Source organism: Pseudorasbora parva, chromosome 10 (genome assembly GCF_024679245.1).
Source record: "Pseudorasbora parva isolate DD20220531a chromosome 10, ASM2467924v1, whole genome shotgun sequence".
Lineage (NCBI taxonomy): Eukaryota > Metazoa > Chordata > Actinopteri > Cypriniformes > Gobionidae > Pseudorasbora > Pseudorasbora parva.
Window position 1 is genome coordinate 7,597,968 of NC_090181.1, and position 18,480 is coordinate 7,616,447.

The 18,480-nt window shown below is 37.2% G+C and overlaps 1 protein-coding gene and 1 long non-coding RNA gene across 3 annotated transcripts in view; one reads left to right on the forward strand and one right to left on the reverse strand.

Moving 5' to 3' along the window:
- LOC137090962 (uncharacterized) overlaps positions 1–8,254 on the forward strand; it is a 162,311-nt gene extending 154,057 nt beyond the window's left edge. For both annotated transcript variants that reach the window (XR_010907999.1, XR_010908000.1), the window contains one exon: positions 8,116–8,254. This is a non-coding gene — a long non-coding RNA (uncharacterized lncRNA). The remainder of the gene's footprint in view (positions 1–8,115) is intronic.
- The window catches only part of atg2b (autophagy related 2B), a 34,491-nt gene continuing 18,088 nt past the window's right edge, over positions 2,078–18,480 (reverse strand). Inside the window, exons 24-43 of the mRNA XM_067454987.1 lie at positions 18,080–18,160; positions 17,079–17,185; positions 16,616–16,708; positions 16,429–16,499; positions 16,271–16,347; positions 16,014–16,184; positions 14,854–14,986; positions 11,545–11,747; positions 11,097–11,326; positions 10,876–10,993; positions 9,237–9,428; positions 9,014–9,115; positions 8,614–8,692; positions 8,044–8,257; positions 7,666–7,735; positions 6,836–6,918; positions 6,615–6,736; positions 6,348–6,502; positions 6,062–6,211; positions 2,078–3,044 (exon numbers count right to left, since the gene is read on the reverse strand). Coding sequence (XP_067311088.1) covers positions 2,814–3,044; positions 6,062–6,211; positions 6,348–6,502; positions 6,615–6,736; positions 6,836–6,918; positions 7,666–7,735; positions 8,044–8,257; positions 8,614–8,692; positions 9,014–9,115; positions 9,237–9,428; positions 10,876–10,993; positions 11,097–11,326; positions 11,545–11,747; positions 14,854–14,986; positions 16,014–16,184; positions 16,271–16,347; positions 16,429–16,499; positions 16,616–16,708; positions 17,079–17,185; positions 18,080–18,160 — 2,682 coding nt within the window. The 3' untranslated portion in view covers positions 2,078–2,813. The remainder of the gene's footprint in view (positions 3,045–6,061; positions 6,212–6,347; positions 6,503–6,614; positions 6,737–6,835; positions 6,919–7,665; positions 7,736–8,043; positions 8,258–8,613; positions 8,693–9,013; positions 9,116–9,236; positions 9,429–10,875; positions 10,994–11,096; positions 11,327–11,544; positions 11,748–14,853; positions 14,987–16,013; positions 16,185–16,270; positions 16,348–16,428; positions 16,500–16,615; positions 16,709–17,078; positions 17,186–18,079; positions 18,161–18,480) is intronic.

Here is an 18,480-nt window from a genome sequence, read left to right on the forward strand (position 1 = left end):
TTTTGACCACTGCAGAGCACCGTACACTTGCGCGCTTTACTGTAATGTGGATGCATTTTAAAGATCTAGACTTATATTACTGAAACGCTGGCAAGTATTTACAAGAGAAATAGATTTCATCATCGCTCAAAATATATAAAAAAAAACACACATTTGAAATAGGCCTATATAATTTCTGCGTAATAATGGCCCATGTAAAAATAACCACATTAATATATTTACCTCATGTAAATAAGAGGCTGTATTCACTTATTTCTGCTCATTTTCATGTGGAATAAAATGACATCCTTTACTTTGAGATAAAATATAAGACAGAAAACCTTAAGTATAATGTCCATCTATATATCTTATTTTCAAAAAGATTTAAATCATTCATTAGGATATGATTTTCCTAATACATTAAATATGCAAAACTTTTGACTGATTCTCAAGTTTTGAGATCCGTGAAGTGAAATATGATCTTAAATTACTTTTTAAAATTACTTCATGTAAGATATATCTACTTGCCTTGCTTTGCTGGTTAGTAAAATAATAATTCTCTAAACTCGGTCCTGGACATCCACGGTCCTGCAGTTTAGCTCCAGCCCTGATTAAACACACCTGAACTAGCTAATCAGTGTCTTATAAGAGCTGCTAAACTGTAAGTGCAGATGTCACAACGGTTGCTGGAACAGCATACATCTATTGTATGCGAAAGCATTGCTTCTGTTCTGCTGGATGAGTCTGTGTTGACTGCAGGACACAGGACATCTTTAGACTTCGTGGTATTTTATGTGTTAGTAGCCTAGATGGTAATCAAGCACCTGATAGAAACTACACAAAAACTGTTGGTCACAATTTAAATTGTGGTGTAATTAATGTAGGCTACTGATTATATTATATTGTAAACCTGCAATATCATAGTAGTTTTCTGTCTGCGCACTTCCAGTTTTACATTTGCCATCATCGAGTAGGGAACAGAGGAGAAATCCTCTTTGTTGCCGTTGAAGTATGATCCTCAGCTGGAGGGATTATGACTACATTATGACTGATTAAAACTACAGCCACAAAAATATTTAGCACAATAGCACACACAGATTGAGATTACATTTTTTGGCAAAGCGATTTCAGGTTGCACAAAAAGACACAACAAACAAGATGACATTAAATAATTTACTTCCCTTTCTTGATTATACATGCTTTTGTATAAATTGGGGAAATGACCTGTACATCTATGTACAAGAAATATTACCACTTGAAAGAAAGAAGAAAAAAGTACAATAAATATAAGCACATTATTTGAATGAGGAAGTGTTTGGACTGAAGCGAAAATGAGCTGTCATATCAATTTTGTGATGTACCAAACTAACATTTACTCACACAACAGCAGACAAAAAAAAAAAACTGTCAAACTAAGATATTAATATTCATAAAGAACAGATCATTTCAACAATAAGGTAAACTATAAAGAGAATGTGTCTATCTAAAGAGAGACTCATTTCATAAGACTTCTGAAATGCAGATGCTTAGGGAATGTCACTCACGCAGATGCAGTCTTGACAAATCATTAAAAAAAAGCGAAACGTGTCATTTTCTGGGATCTCTTAAATACAAAGTGCAAGTGGTAAATAATAACCGCAAAACATTCCTCATGTTTGAAGACTAGTTTCTAACACAGTATCTGTAAAGAGAGACTACACCATATTGTGCTACTTAAGCCATAGAAACCGATCTGGTAAAAATAAGAGTCACACTCTTCCATCTTAATAGTTAAAAGTGTGGTTAGGTAAGAGATGACTATTAAAGTAGAAATGAAAAGAATGATGCTACAGATGGCTCCTTTTTGCCCTTTTGATAGTTTACAATAACTTGAGTGGTTCCAGGTTATCTCGAATCTCACAGAAAACCGTCAAGACATTGCAATGTCACCCCAAATTCAAAAGAATAACATGAAAATGATATACATATTTTGCACAAAGAAAAATAAAACCAATTTTAGGATCTTTTGTCACTCATGTTCTTTTTATAAAATTAGGCACAATACTTTAATTCTCATTTCTTAGTGTTATGTGAAAGATTATGTAATAAGCTGTGAAGTGTTATTTTTAACACATTAATTTTCAAATTTCATTAGTAAGAATGTGTGGTGGGTATTAAAACAATACAAACTAAATGAAATGGCCCTGAAACAGACTTCACCGTCTTTGTGCACAATGATACTTTTTATTTTCTTCTGATTTTGGAGTGAACTATGAGCCTTCATACTTTTCATCGTGAGATTCTCCCTTGCATCCAACACAAGACGTCATGACATGACCAACACAAGTCGCAATTTAAATGGCGTGAATGCATTTGTGCATTCCACCCCATGGCACAGAAATCTTGTTCTCCACAAGACACTACGCCATCTCATTTTATAAAACAGATGAACATATGATATTAATGAACTATGACATGAAGGCACTACAAGGATGTTTGATAGGGGGCTGAGAAGAGAGAAATCTAGTTAAATGTACTCCGGCGGGAGCTGTGCAGCTCCAGTTGTGCGCCTCGATGACTCTATTTCCATTAAATGTCAAGCACAAGTGCAGTTGAGAAGCTCCGGTCTTCCTCTGATCCTTCATTTGGGGATTAGATTTGTGCTACCACAGCCTCTAGTGTCCGTCACTCAGACACCACGACCGCTTTAAACAAAAGCATAAGCAGCAAAAAAAAAAAACTGGTCTTATATGATCTTCACAGGCATTAACACACCAATACATCAAAGCCAGCACACATATTCTAGGCTGATAGGCCAGGATGAATACCAGCAGTAAAAATAAAAAAAACAGAGCTCACTCTTCACCCATTCGCCATTTCTGGGACTCTTCCTGACGCGCATCTGGGTGAATCTGGTTCCTCATGCCTCCCAGCACGTTGGACGTTGCTTCTGTGGCGACGATAAGAGGTTTAACAACAGCTGGAGGAAGCTGCCGCAGGACTCCGCCCACAGCGCCCGTCATGCCCCTCTGTTCGTGCTCGCGTGTCGCAGTGTCATAAATGGTCAGGGCTGTATCCGTAATGCCCTGTAAACACACAGTGTATAGGAACTGTTTAAGTATATACCTCACATCTGTCACTCTGAAAGGACAGTTCACTCAAACATTAAGATTCTGTAATCATTTACTCGATTTGATGCTTCAAAAAGTTCATAAAGTAATCCATTTGAATCGAGCAGTTTAGGACATGATCACTTTATCTGGTGAACAGATTTAATTTAGGCTTTTATTCACATTTTAGGAGTTATTTTATACATCTCTTTCACACCACTGCTCTGTGTTGTTTTCACGTGTAAACCCAAGTATACACTACCATTCTAACGGCTTCTTATTATGAATTGTGCAATTTGGAATGTGCATTGTAGGGGTGTAACGATATATATCGTTAAACGATATAAAAATGTGACGATATGTATCGCAATATAGTTGTTTATATCCAAGGCTCAACTTGATGTAGTAGGCCTAATTGTAAGGTATATAAGTTTCAGTGACATTACATTAAACGACTATACAATGTTAAATATAATGTGTAATGATGCAATGGTGGAATATTTGTGGGTCCTAATAATAATAATAATATTTTAATAATAAGTAAAAAATGAAGAGGTTTTAAAAAAACTTGTATTTATTTTTTTATGTTGGTTTAAAATTAGGACTGTCAAAATTAACACATTAATGGAAATTAATTTTAACGGCACTAATTTTAACGCAGCGTGCATTTTCTGTTTGATCCATGGGCAGTAGTTGGAGAAATTGAGATCAGCCATAGATGTAAAGGATGCAGCAGGGAAAGAGAAGGGTTAACAATAACATTACTCTGAAACAAGTGCAGTTATAGCCTACATAAGCTACCATCTTTTCTGATGAACTTTTATTAAACTCCTGGTCGAAAGAAGTGTTTTTTTTTTTACTGAGCACATTCTCTGCAGTCTGAGCGCGATGCACTGAAGCTCATTCTCGCTCATATCCGAGGTAAATCATTAACATATTAACACTTACACTACATGTGTAAGATTGAACGAAATAAATTACAATCGGCTAAAACAAATGCACAGGTTACTTTTCTCAACAAGAGCGCTCCCGAGTCAGTGTTCTTCACACGTGAATCGTGGCACAGTTCACAAACACAAAATACCGGCAGTTCAACAGGGAACGCTCATCTCTTAAAGGGGCCACACTATAGTCCTCCTCCAGGTATGGTGTGGTACTGGTGCGCTCTCAGGTCCGCATGACAGCTTTCACATTACCAATTGTGAATTGTGCCTTTTCTGAATTTAACTGCCAGTGGAAAAACTAACTTTATTTATGTTCTTAAAATGAGAGAAATCACTGCTTATTCTGAATTTAAGCTTAGGGTTAAGAGACATTAATACTTTTTTTGAAAAACATCTGACCTGTAATACATGTCTAATCTTAGTTAGTGGTTTCAATAATAATAAAAAACGTGCATTTGCATAAAGCATGCATATTAGAGGTTAGATCGGGCTCAAAAAATCAAGCCCGACCCTACCCGAGCCCGTGCACGATGTGTCCGAGCCCGGCCCGGCCCGGCCCGAGACATTAACTGTAATTATGAGCCCGAGCCCGATTTAAACCCGACCATTGTTCAATACGTGGGCGTTTGATGAGAACGAGCCTGTAATGAGCAAAGCGCAGCGAAACGGACTGGTGAGGCTCATGATAAAACTGCATTTAGTTTTCAGTTTTCTCCACAGCGACTGTACAGCCGAATAACATTTTGTTGCAATATTGTCATGTTTAACACTTTGAAGCTGCTTTGAAACAATCATCATTGTAAAAGCGCTATAGACTATAAATAAAGTTGACTTGACTCCGCTCAATAATCCGCAGGCACGCGCTCATGATCCGCTCACCGGTAAACGGATGTTTGCTCAAATCCAGCTCAGACATTTATCTGTAGCTTACTTTGTTGTTGCCATTAAACAATGTGTTTTTTCCTTCATATTTATGTTTAAATATTATAATATTATTTTTACATGTTTCATCTGATTATGATAAGTGAAAAGATGCGAGTGGGTCAGAAATGATTTTGGTGGTTATATTTAGTTTAATATTAAGTTTTGTTTTGTTGAAATCATTTTTTTCGTTTTGTTTAAATTGTATCTTAATTTTAAAAAAGGTTTCTTAGACCAATTGCCTGGATTTAATAAATAAAAAGCAAATAGCAGAATAAAATTATGAGGTGAAGTCGTGGGAGTGATCGCTTTCATTCCTCATGCACTGGAGCGCGCGTCTCATTAATAAACCGAAACTCAGCAGGCTATACTTGCCTCACAGACATGAGAAATATGCGTATAGAAAGCTTTAAATGACCACTTTTAAACGAAACGATTCGAAGATATTTAATTAAGCAAAGTGCAGTGTTCACGAGCAGCTCTTGACTCGGAGCGCAGCATTATAAACAGAAACGCTCTATCACTGCTCGAGCTGTGAGTTTAACACGCATTTTTACACTAATCCTGACTTGTGCAGCTTTGTAGCCTACACATTTGTTTCTTAGTTGTTGTATTAGTTCTTACTTTGCTAAATATGTATAATTTCTGATTATAGCATAGCTTTCTGCCCACCCAATTAGACTAGTAAAGTAGGCTAATGATTAAAAAAAAAAAAAAAAAATGCTTGATCACGGGCCCGGCCCAACCCGACCCGAGGATAGTGCAGGGAAATCTCAGCCCGACCCGGCCCGCGGGTCGGTTCGGGTCAGGTTCGGGTTCGGGCTCGGGCAGAGAATCTAAACTCTAATGCATATATTGGTCCATACCCATATTGATTAGAGTATTAAAAACGTAAACATATTAATTTAAGGTACATTTAGAACTGATAAATGTGCGATTAATCGTAATTACATTTTTTAATCGATTGGCAGCCCTACTTAAAATATCAGGATACATATCGTATCATGAGTTTAGTATCGTGATATTTCGAATTGTGACCTGAGTGTATCGTTACACCCCTAGCATTCAGTCAGTCAGTCATCTTTAATTTCATTCAGGATTAAATGTATAAGGGCACAGTGCTCATACCTCTTTTACTACGCTGTATGCCTTGGCCACTCCCTCTCTGAGGTCCACTGGCTGATGGGCCAGACAGTAATGAGAGTACCGTTTAATCTTTTTGCATTCTTTCTCATCTGGCACTGGAGACACCATGTCATAAGCCGTCTCAGCTGCCGCCTATACGAAACAGATAACAGGTCATAAGTAGAGTGAATTATGTTTGATGTGATCAGTATGATTAATACATCTATGTTCTTCTGCCATGAAAACATTCATGCTCAGCCCAAACAGTCATGCACAGATTAGAGTTTACCTGTATTGTTCGCACCATCCGATTGGTGAGCTCCAGAGCAGCCATTGCGGTGGAGGTTCCGAAGGAGGCTGTGCCCCGCTGGAAGCCGCGGACTATTCTTCCATCCTTACGGTACTGCTCAATGGGCAGCCAAACTAGGTCCCTAAAACCCTGAACTATAGTTGCAATAAAGATGAAACATCAATGTTAATATTTGATCAATAGCATGTTGATTAAAAAGTACTTTTGTTATAATTGCGGATGGAATAATAAATGCGTTGTGCTAACCTAGCTGCACCAAGGAATGAATGGGCCCAACGCCTCCCAGAAGCCCCGGCAACTGGTTCTTCTTTATGTCATTCAGCCACTCATTAATGGCATATGAAAAGAGTTTGTCAACACCCAATAATCTGGGGGAAAAATAATAATATTAGATAGAATAAACTCAGACTCAAATACACTTGTGCGGTAAATATAATAAAACATTTATAAATTCATTTTTTTCTTACCCTTGTCTGTAACAAAGGCGTCGTAATTTAAGCTCTGAGCAGTTAAGTTGTGTCAGTCCAATCACAATACCAGCAAATGTGCCCTGTAGAACACGACACAAACATTATATCACAGTAAATAAACAATTCAATGTTTTAATGTATATAAAACCAAATTAAATCTACAAGCTTGTTTTGTAGCCAAATATTGCCCAGTGCTTTATATTTAGATGAAAATGCAACAAGCAGTGCAGAACTGTTCAGTGATCACACAAGTTATTAACTCAATAATCAGAGCCTAGAGAAACAATCATTGGACTGATCTGAGGGGCCGTTTACACAACACCATTTTCAACTTTAAAACAGGACATTTACACGACAACAGTTGCAAACTTTTAGAAAACACATTTTAAAGTGCAATTTTTGAATTGGTTGAATGGTTATGGTTATCGTTGTGTAAACTACAAAAATGTGAATTTTTGTCTTTACAACGTGACATCGCTAACTACTGGCCTGGCAGCGCTTTCAGACGTTTGTGCAGATCCGTGTGAAATAGGGCTGTTTTTACAATGTTGTTGTCGGACTAAAAAAACCAAGCGATTTTCATGTACAATCACTTCCGTGTAAACGTACCCTTGGATTCATACACAAATGTTTTGTTGACTAATCATTGCATGTGTGTAATGTCACTGTGCTCTTGTTATAATACACAAAATCCAAATACATGGAAACAATTATGTATAAATTGTATAAAATAAGTATACAATGTATTATTACATTAAGAATATTAAATTAAATTCAAATCCAAAAGAGTAAGACAATTCTATTCTAATCAATTGTAGATCGCTCACCTGCTCCATGGCCATGTGTTTTCCATGGTAGTCTAATCGAATCGGCACCTCTGAAGTGAATCGGAACTCTCTGGCAAGTGACATAAGCAAAATACATTTTGGTTTGCAGTTAATTCACCCCAAAATCATTAAAGATGTTCAGGCAGGAGTTAATGTTTAATGTAGATGGACACATTGTGGATCAGGGGTGTCCAATCCTGCTTCTGGACGGCCATCTTCCAGCAGAGTTTGTTTAAATAGGGCTAGAAACATGTCTGAAGCTAATCCAGGTCTTCAGGACCCCTAGAGAGCTAAATTTTAGAGGACAGAGTAGCCCTCCCTGAGTAGGATTGGACACCCTTGTTTAGATGGTTGTGAATACTGCTTCCGCTCACACACCTGAAGAATATGGGCTGGTCTGTGAAAGATATGGCGGCAGTGTCTGTCTCAGCAGTGCTGTCTTGGCTGCAGGTGCGGACGAGGCTTGGACTGGAGCGGCTTTGTGTTGGCACTGAGATGATGGGCGCAGGGTCTTGAGCCGATGCACCGTTGTACTTGGAAAAACTACAGGAAACTTCCGGGCCAGAAGGCTTCTTCATTGACACGCAGAATGCTACAATACAAAATGTACATATTGCTTAGTTTTAGATTTTAATTGCAGTATTTAATTAAGTATCTTGACTCAGACTTATTCTGACTCATGAAATAATTACAATTTGTACATAAACTTTTAAATAAATATAGTTTAAGTTTAGATTCATTTTGGTGTTAAGTGATAAAAATTCCAATTCCAAGGACATGAACAGCTCGAAGTAGAATGTGCTTGGTAATAGTTGCAGTAATTATGACATGCTGTGAACACAGCTTTTTGACTTGAGTGCACATACAATGCTTTAAAGTGTCGTCTAGATAGGAACACAGTTCATGTTTCTAAGGTCCTCACAGTTTATATGTGTTTATAAGTGTTACCTTCCTGCTCTGGTGGGGAAAACAGTTCAACGTCTGCTGCCAGACTGGTGAAGAAGTTCTTCAGGAAGAACAACGCATCCTGTACAGAAAAAAGGGACAAATATGAGGGGGATCAGGTACATTTAGGGTTTAACGTATTCACGTTTGGTTCACTTTTTTGAGGGTCTGGATCGAACAAACCATTTAATCCTGGTCCGCTTAGCGTTCACATTGGCATTTGAACATGGAACATAAAGGTACAAACCTAAAGGCATTGGATATGTTCACAACCTGAGTGGTAGGCTTTTATTACGTATTTTGTAACTTGCCAAACACCCATTCACCTTTAGTCATCATCATCAGTCTAAACTATGTAGTCTAAAAAATATGATTTGAGGAGAGTTGTTGAACAGTTCTGTACCTGATCAATGTTCAGACGTAGGGGCATTAGTGACACACGTAGACAGCACTCCTGAGGTCCCTGTCCAGCTTCCGGACACACATGTAGAGCTCTGATGGTCAACTGATATACACAGACAGCACATGTTCAAATGATGGCATTTGATATTTTAGAAACCATACAAAGCACCTGTAGCTCATGTAATATATTAGATCATTATCTGTCTGTGTGTATTTGATCGCACCATGTTGGAGTGAGCTTTCCTGGGCATCTCTTTACTGGAGTACAGGTAGAGGAACTTGTTCATCATGGAAGAGGCCAGCCTGTCTCGTATCTCCAGATCCTGCACTGAGAACACCTGTCTGGACACCGGCTGCTCCGTCAAAACCCCTGCCTCTGGAGCCATTTGAGGATACACCTCATGCTGGAACCGTACCTAAAAAAAAAAGTATATTTTTATTTTCTGAATTGGATTATTAGGTTTATTACAGATTATACCACCGGGCTGTTGAAGGCTCAATTCTGATCGAATGTAACTAAAGGTGTGCAATTGTTTTCAAATAAATTAAGTCTTAGTAGTTCCATATAAGTTATTTCAAAGGTCCTTATGGCCAACAGTAAAATAACAATCACCCACAAAGACACTGACAAATCCAAAAAATATAATTTACAACAGGATAAAAATAAATGTATAACTTTTCCCACTAGATTACCTTCTATTTTATTTTATGTATTGCAAGCTTTCTTCCGCTCTCTCTCTCTCTCTCTTTATGCAAACACAGTCATGCTGTACAAACACTCAGATGGAAGCATACACGTGCACAGAAACTTGTCAGCGCTGCCCTCCGACTGACTTGATAAAGTTGCTACATGTCATTTTTGGGAACATTTTAAAGCAGTCAAACCTAACTAATAAAAATAAAAACTAATGCTGCTAACATAATATACACACACATATAAACACAAACTTTTAAGTTCAAATGACTAAAATTAAAACAAAATATAAAAAGCTAAGCAAAAGTATTAATAAACACTACAGTAGTATATGCATTCTAAGAAAATAACACCGATATACATTGTCAAACAGATTATTATAATTATAAAATGTTACTATTTTTGTATATTAAAGCGTTAAGTTCATCCAAAAATGAAAATTCTGTCATTAATTACTCACCCTCATGTCATTCCAAACCCACAACACCTTCGTTCATCTTTAGAACACATTAATATATTTTTGATGAAATCCAAAAGATCTCTGATTTTTAAATTGCTGTCTATGGAGGATTCACTTTCAAGGTCCAGAAAGAGACTAAAAACATTGTTAAAATAGTCCATGTGAGTCCAGTGGTTCAACCTTAATCCTATGACGTGACGAGCACTTTTTGTGCGGGAAAAACAAACAGAAATAACGACTTTAATCAACAATTTCGTTCTAGCCTGTCAGTCTTTTGCGCCGCTTCTGTTGTGTAGCAGTGCAGAGATTTCGAGGCAGCCAATCCCATTCGCATGAGCACCACAACAAAGGGAGCTGCACTTTATTTACAACATAATCTGCGTAGGAGACTGGCACAGGCTAAAAGAAAATGTTGAATAAAGTTATTTTTTGTTTGTTTTTGTACAAAGTATTCTTCACTTCACTCGTCACTTCATGAAATTAAGGTTGACCCACTAAAGTCACATGGACAATTTTAATGCGTTTACTACCTTTCTGCGCCTTAAAAGTGTTCATTAAATAGCTCTGAGGTCTCGAATTTAATTAAAAAAAAAAAACTGTCCCAAAGATAACGACGTTCTTGTGGATTGTGTGAACTAACCCTTTAAGCACTATATTCATCTGCATACTTAACATATTAACAATTAAAATGCTCAAATGTTTCTCTGACCTTACTGAGCTGAATCTCCATCAGAACATCATGGTTTCTGCCCCATCCTCCTCCAGCACGGGAGCCTCTTCTCACCTGTCTTACAGGAGTCTGTGATGGAGAGCTGTGAGGAGTGCACCTACACACACACACGCACAAACACACACTCTCTGAATACACACATGTAATTTTTATATGAAGCATGATTTTGAATCAAGAGTGGCCCAACTCCAAATACGTACCCTTGACTGCGAGCTGGTGATGAGGACAGTGCACCACTCCCGAAGTCCTTTCCTCCATAGAGGTGCCACACAACAGAGATCTCTTTGACCAGGTATCTGATTTCCGGCACAGGGAAATGAAGGGGCCCTCTAGTCGAGGTGCTGCCCTCCATGGGGCAACTGAAATATTCTTCCTTCACCAGGATGGGTTCAGAGGTTAGCTTCTTCACCACAGGTTCCTCATCCCGTTCCTGATGGACAAAACACATTGCATTCAAAATGCATACACTAATTAAAATCTCTATTTTAAATGGCTCGCACAAAAATGTAAATAACATCTTGAATTTCAGTCATTTGTTCACACAAAGCTATTCTATTTCTTCAGAAGAATAAGAAGTGCGTATGTATATGCTTTTACCTTTTTATAAATGCATTTCTGCCTTAAATATGTATGCAATGAAGATCTCACCTCGATTCTAGAGCCTGGCGTGTCCAGGATGCAGAAGTCATCAGAGTCGTGGAGCACAGAGGGAGCGGGAGGAGAGATGAGTGGCGAGTGCAGGGTTGGGTACGTGGGGCTCGGGTCCTGCCCCAGGTTTCCACTCTCATCAGGGAAAAGGAAGAGATCAGAACGGGGTGGCTCATGATCATGTGAAGCGTCATCGTTGATACCTATACAAAAAAACAGACAGATTCAATGTGAGATATTATTATTCATATACTATTATTGTGTTTATTAATATTTTGAATTAGCAGCTATATTTATTTTAGTTTTTGTCATTTCGTTGTATGCTATTTCTCAATTATTTTTTTTTAGTAATGTTTTTACTTGCATCCTTAATGTGGTTTCTCACAAACGGATTCTCAGAAAACCCGCGCTGTGTGAACAGAACTGGACTGGACAACTAGTTTGTCTGTCACGTCATAGTACAAATGTGTGACTACCATGCTTTGCAATTTTTTGTGTGTGGTTTTGCTTTCAGTAACTTGTAGCAATCAGAGGTGGGTAGTAACGAATTACATTTACTTCGTTACATTTACTTGAGTAAATTTTTTGGGTAACTTGTACTTTTAGAGTATATTTAAAAATGGGTACTTTTACTTTTACTCAAGTACATTTCTTGTGAAAAAACTGTACTTTTACTTCGTTACATTCGGTGGCGTTCCTCCGCTACTGTCAATGGTGATAATTAATTATATATTTTAAAATAAGTTATGACTTGTTCGCAAGTCTCGCGAAACGTTGGAGAGGCTGCTTCGCGAGAGGTGGATATTGTCACCCGCATAAAATAAGCGCGCGTTTAGTCAGAAGATGATGGCCGAAGCAGAGGGAGATGTGTGAGCTACGGCAGATCACCCGTACGTGGCCTCAAGTTCAGCCTGTTTTCAGTCCAACATGTCAAAAAGAACAGTTTCATAATTTAATGCATGCTGTGTTCACCAAAACGAACTGACATCTCAGCATACAATAATTCCAGCTCCAACCTGAAAAAACAGCGGTAAGTGTAACAATGATGCCTGTATTTGAACACTATTAATGGTATTTGGTAACTATGGGCACTTTTCCTTTATTGTAATACTATTTCACACACTGTCCGAGTGTTTTCCTCATATGCGCCCTTGCAAGCATTGACAAATCGTTTGAATCCTCCGAACACACGTCCACAAACAAACGTTCACATCTGCACATTTACATATCTTTTTTTTTCTCACAAAACGAGCAACCTCATTGGCAAAATGTACCTGTGGCAATGTTTTTGCAAACCACAAAATACGCACCAATACACACTGCAGGAATTCCAACAGAAATGAACACTATAGGCAGAAAAACTGCATTTTTTAGTCTGGTTTGTAAACTAAAACATTTTGAATTTTGCGTCACAGCTCCATGTTCTGCTTTTCTGATTCACCAGACTTGCTCGATAGCTCAGCTGATACAGATTTGTATTTACAATGCGAAAAGCTTGAGAACGAACCCCATGAAGAACGAGTCATGATAAAAGAGCTCAAAGACAAGTTCTAAACACAAGCTAAAAATACATGGACACAATTTTATTTTTGTCACATTTGCTGTTGTTAACACTTTCGGGTAGGTTTAGTGTGGGTGTACGTTAAAAACACAACGTAACAAAACATGTCAGATTCACGCAAATCTGTTCTGGAAAAAAATAAGCTTTTAGCGCCACCCAGTGGACATTTCACTTTGAAACTGTCGCAATATGTACATATTGGTACATACTTTGTGGTTTGCATAAACGTTGCCATAGGTACTGATGAGATCAGGCTAAAAACGAAACAAATTGAATAGCCTAATGTGACATCTTGCATTTATACACATATCCGGACAGACAACAGTCTGCAGTGTAGGCCTATACATACATTTAAAAATGGGACTGTATATTTAAGAATGCATATACTTATAAAAATATAAGAACAAAGTATGTTTTAAAAAGAGCTGTGGTTAGCCCAGCACACCATTAATTTACACGGTTTAACCATTAAACACACACACACACACACACACACACACACACACACACACACACACACACACACACACACACACACACACACACACATACATACATATATATATATATATATATATATATATATATATATATATATATATATATATATATATATATACATGGAGGTGTGTGAAAGCTCTCTAAGTAGTCTGAAATTCAGGGTTTTTGGATCTTATCAATCAGATCGAAAGTAACTAGTAACTAAGTACTTGAGTAGTTTTTTCATCTAATACTTTTTTACTCTTACTCAAGTAACTATTACGATTGTTACTTTTACTTTTACTTGAGTAAATATTTTCGTAAGTACTTGTACTTTTACTTGAGTAAAGATTTTGGCTACTCTACCCACCTCTGGTAGCAATAAGATATGAGCGATGTCATTTTTCTAAATAAAGATATCATGCTATTCTGGCAGGATCATTAGTCTTATTCTGTCTGTATCATCTCAGTGAGCCTTTATAGGGGTTTACATATGTGTAGAAAGGTGAGTTTAGTGTTTTTTTCCCCACATTTCATTGTGGATGAGCACATTTTGGAAAATGCTTCAAAACACTAGTGTGTAACAGTGTCATGTTATTCCAGAGATCAAAATTCTCTGATCGAAATATAACTCAGACCACCTATGATACGAATTTTCTTTTAACCACAGGGCTTCATTCAGCTACATAACGGCAACTTTTAAAGGAATAGTTCACTTTAAAATGACAAATTCTGTCATCCTTTACTCACCCCTAAGTTGTTTCAAACCTGTATGAATTTCTTTCATCAGCTGAACACAAGGGAAGATATTTTGAAGGATGTCAGTAACCAATCAGTTAACTGGAGCCATTGACTTTCATAGTATTTTTTTTTCCTCCTATGGAAGTCAATGGTTCCAGTTTGGTTACTGACATCCTTCAAAAAATCGTCCCTTGTGTTCAGCTGATAAAAGAAATTCATTTTAAAATTCAAACAGGTTTGAAACAACTTGAGAATGAGTAAAGGATGACAATTTTCATTTTAAAGATATCATATCATCATATCATATCATCATAACATATCCCTTTAACAATCCAATCAATTACTGATATTTATATTAAGCTCTGTCATACATCACTGAATATCCTATTTCACTCAGAAATTAGTCTGATTATATATTAGTAAAAATGGATGGCAAATGTTGTTTAATGAATAGTTTTAAAATAAGTGCCAGACTGAGAAATTTGGAAAAGCCAATCACCACAAAAAACAAAAGTGCGGAGTCTGACCGTTCTGTTGTAGCATTTGGCTCTGGAGGCTGTCTGTCTCTTCCATAGCATCACTCATCAGATCCTGAAGAATCTGCTGCTCCGCCTCAGGAAGAAGAGGAGCCGGAGCTGGTGGGCGGCTCACTGCTTCAGTCTGGACAACAATGAATGATAAAAATAGCTCAAATAAGCTAACAACTCTTCAACTAATTAACACATTTAGTAAGGTTGTCTGATTTTAAATATTAAGCATGATGGAATGTGTCATTGTCAGCATGTTAAAGGAATGGGTCACCCAAAAATTGATTATCCCATAATTTACTAATCCTCAAGCTAACCTAGGTGCATATGACTTTCTCCTTTCAACCAAACACAATAAGATTTATATGAAAAAATATCCTGACTCTTCCAAACTTTTTTAATGGGAGTGAATGATACCTTAGATGGTGCACTTTTTTGGGCTATAAAATCTATTATAAAAGTAATCCATAACGCTCTAACAAGGGGTAATAAAGGCCTTCTGAAGTGATGTGCTTGTGTAAGAAAAATATCCATATTTATAAATGTATAAACTAAAAATCATTGGCTTCCAGAAGAGCGATCTCTGGCTTGATGCATGACAAGTGCAGAGGATAGAGAAAAAAACACCGGTCACCAATTTTAAGTATAAAATGAGAGTTTTTAATTATAAATGTTGGAGAATTTCAATATAATAGAAAGAGGAGCTCAAGTTTGTTGCCCTATTTGTTTGAACAGCGAGGGGCGTCTACTCTCACCTGAGCTCAAGCCACTCCTGCATCCTACGTCATGCTACAGGTCAGAGGTCAGTCTTCCACTGGAACTCAACTTGTGTACAGACATTACTGACAACCAGTAATTAGTTTATTTAGATATAAATATGGATATTTTTCTTTCTTTTTTAAAAACATGGCTTCATTTCAGAAGGCCTTTATTAACCCCCTGGAGCCGTATGGACTACTTTTATAATGGATGGGTGAGCTTTTTTGGTCTTCAAAATCTAAAGTACCATTCAAGTTTGGAAGAGCAAGGATATTTTTTTAATATAACTCTGATTGTGTTTAGCTGGGGAAAAAAGTAATACACACCTAGGATGGCTTGAGATGGGGATTTTCATTTTTACGTGACCTATCCCGTTAAGGCAGATTTTCAATTGAACTGACCTTCACCCTTTGTTTAGTGCTTCTGCGTTTGGCCTCCAGTCCAGAAGGGGGCAGTAGGTCTCCATAGCTGGCTATGTACTGAATAAGGTTCATAAGAGCGGCACAGGAGTCTGAACAGGTGCGGATGTGAATAACATCACTTGAGCAACGCAGCTCAAACCTTGGCTCTGTCTACAGAGACATAAATGCCACAAGATAAAGACATTGAAGCATTCTGCCTAAGAGTAGACAACTTCTTTTAAAAAGGACTTTCATACCATTTTGCCATCTGCTCCTGGTTTGACTGCAGTTATCCTCAGTTCCAGAGTCCCCATATCAACCACCTGCACATAGTCTGAAAACACAAAAATAAGAAAGTTAAGCCAGTCCTTTTTAGACATATTCTGAAACAGCACAGCCGTGTAGAACTCCTCACCTCGTGCCAGATTAACAGACACAGCGTTGATCTTGTCAGACAGAAACAATACAGCTTCATCTAAAATTATTCTATAAGGGAAGAAAGCATAAACGAATAGAGAAAAGTAACTAAGAAATGTTCAGTTATAGACAGAAAAAGAAAAAAAGTCAACAACTGATGTTGCGTCAATGCGTTGAGTTTTTACCTCAAACTGGAGGAGGAGTGATCTAAAGACACACTGCTGGAGATGCTAAAGGTCTCCACCGTCAGCAGAGATCTCACAGGTAAATACAAAGGTCTAAAGAGAAAACTACGGCTTAGAATCGAATGGCCTTTTAATAGAAAAGCACAATAAATGCATTCTGTGCAGTTAATGACAATTGAATTCTAAAATCTAATGTTAAACCAAGTTTATTTATTTTTTTTAAAACATCACAAACACCTTTTACAGTAAAGTTTGTTATATCCTAAATAAACACATTAAAAATCAAGACGCTTTTAATATAGTTCTGATGCTCATTTGTTTGCAGATGACACTTGAATGAAATGCGATGAAATTCATCCATTGTAAGCACCCAAACAGTTTTAGGAGGCACTGTTTTCTCTTTAAATACTGGATAGATGATGTATTGGAAAAGATAGTGCTTGCATCTAACTAAATGCATCACCTATAATCCAGAGAGCAGCTCCATAGATGCAGGTGAAGGGTGGACACAGATGAAGGAGGTGTGTAGCCAAGCACCGGCTCATCTGACACATTTAAAAAGTCGACTATCTACAGTGGAAAGACAACCAATAAGGTTTGGCACAGATAAATTAATTACAGTCTTAAGCCCTATTCAGACAGGACTCGGTATCTAAATGACATTTGAGATACAACTCTTAACACTCAATGTCTGTGATTTTATGCACCGATTTTAATGGGAATATCATTATATTATATAGGTGGGAGTGTGTGTTTTCTAGACATGGCCATTACAAACAGTCATGTGCTGTGCCTGCATGCATCACGTACGACATGTCTTTTAATTTATTATTTGTTAATATAATTTTAATTAATTAGAAGTAAACTTCAACAAATTTATAGTAGTGGCTGTTTATAATAAAATTGCAAAAAGGAGCAATAATTTCTCTTACCTGATACTGTTATTTTAAAAAAAAAGTTTTGGCTCTATTTACTGATAGTACGTGTTATTTTTTCGTTGAATACCATCCATATTGAAACGAAATGAAAGCATTCTGAAGGGCAGTGCGCAAAAGGTGGCTCAGGTAGGTCAAAAACACACGAGCAGAAGCATAGGCAATCACAGACAGTCGCATTCAGACAGGATTAGATTTCTCAGACGACCGCTGAGTTTGCCGAAAAACAGTAGGTCATTTTGCTCTGGAATTTTTACAGAGGTCATGTGAGAAAAACACTAACTTGGCAGATTCGGATGGGATTAAAATAATTGCAAAGTACCTCTGTGAAACGTGAATTTCTCTAACGTCCCCCTGGAAAACTAGTCCTGTCCGAATAGGGCTTTAGACAGAAATTAATCCGATTTTTATTAATTGACTCAATTATCACTGCAACTTTTTAAGATGCAATCCAGCATTCCAAAGCTCACAAGCGCTTTTATTTCAAGTGATTTGCAAGAAGTTTTGTATATAATATTATTATTATTACCTGGTCATACCAGCCCAGACTTGAAGGCACCACTCTGTGCTCCAGCGTGACTCCCCTCATGCCAATAGCAATGAGAAACTCCTGCAAACACAGACAGATCCAGTTACAAGTTTAAAAACACAAACTACACAGAAAAGTTTGAACTTGGTAAGATTTTTTTTAATGCTTTGTAAAAAGAATCCTCACCAAGGCTGCACTTATTTGATTAAAAATCATCAAATATTTTTACTTTATTTTTATTTTTTATTACTTTGATGTCAAAACCTATTTTTCAGCAGTCATTGATAAAGTCAGTGTCACATGATCCTTCAGAAATCATTCTAATGTGCTGATTTGTTCCTCAGGAAACATTTCTTATTATTAAAAATCTTGAAGAAAAAAAAAAAATCAGGATTCTTTGA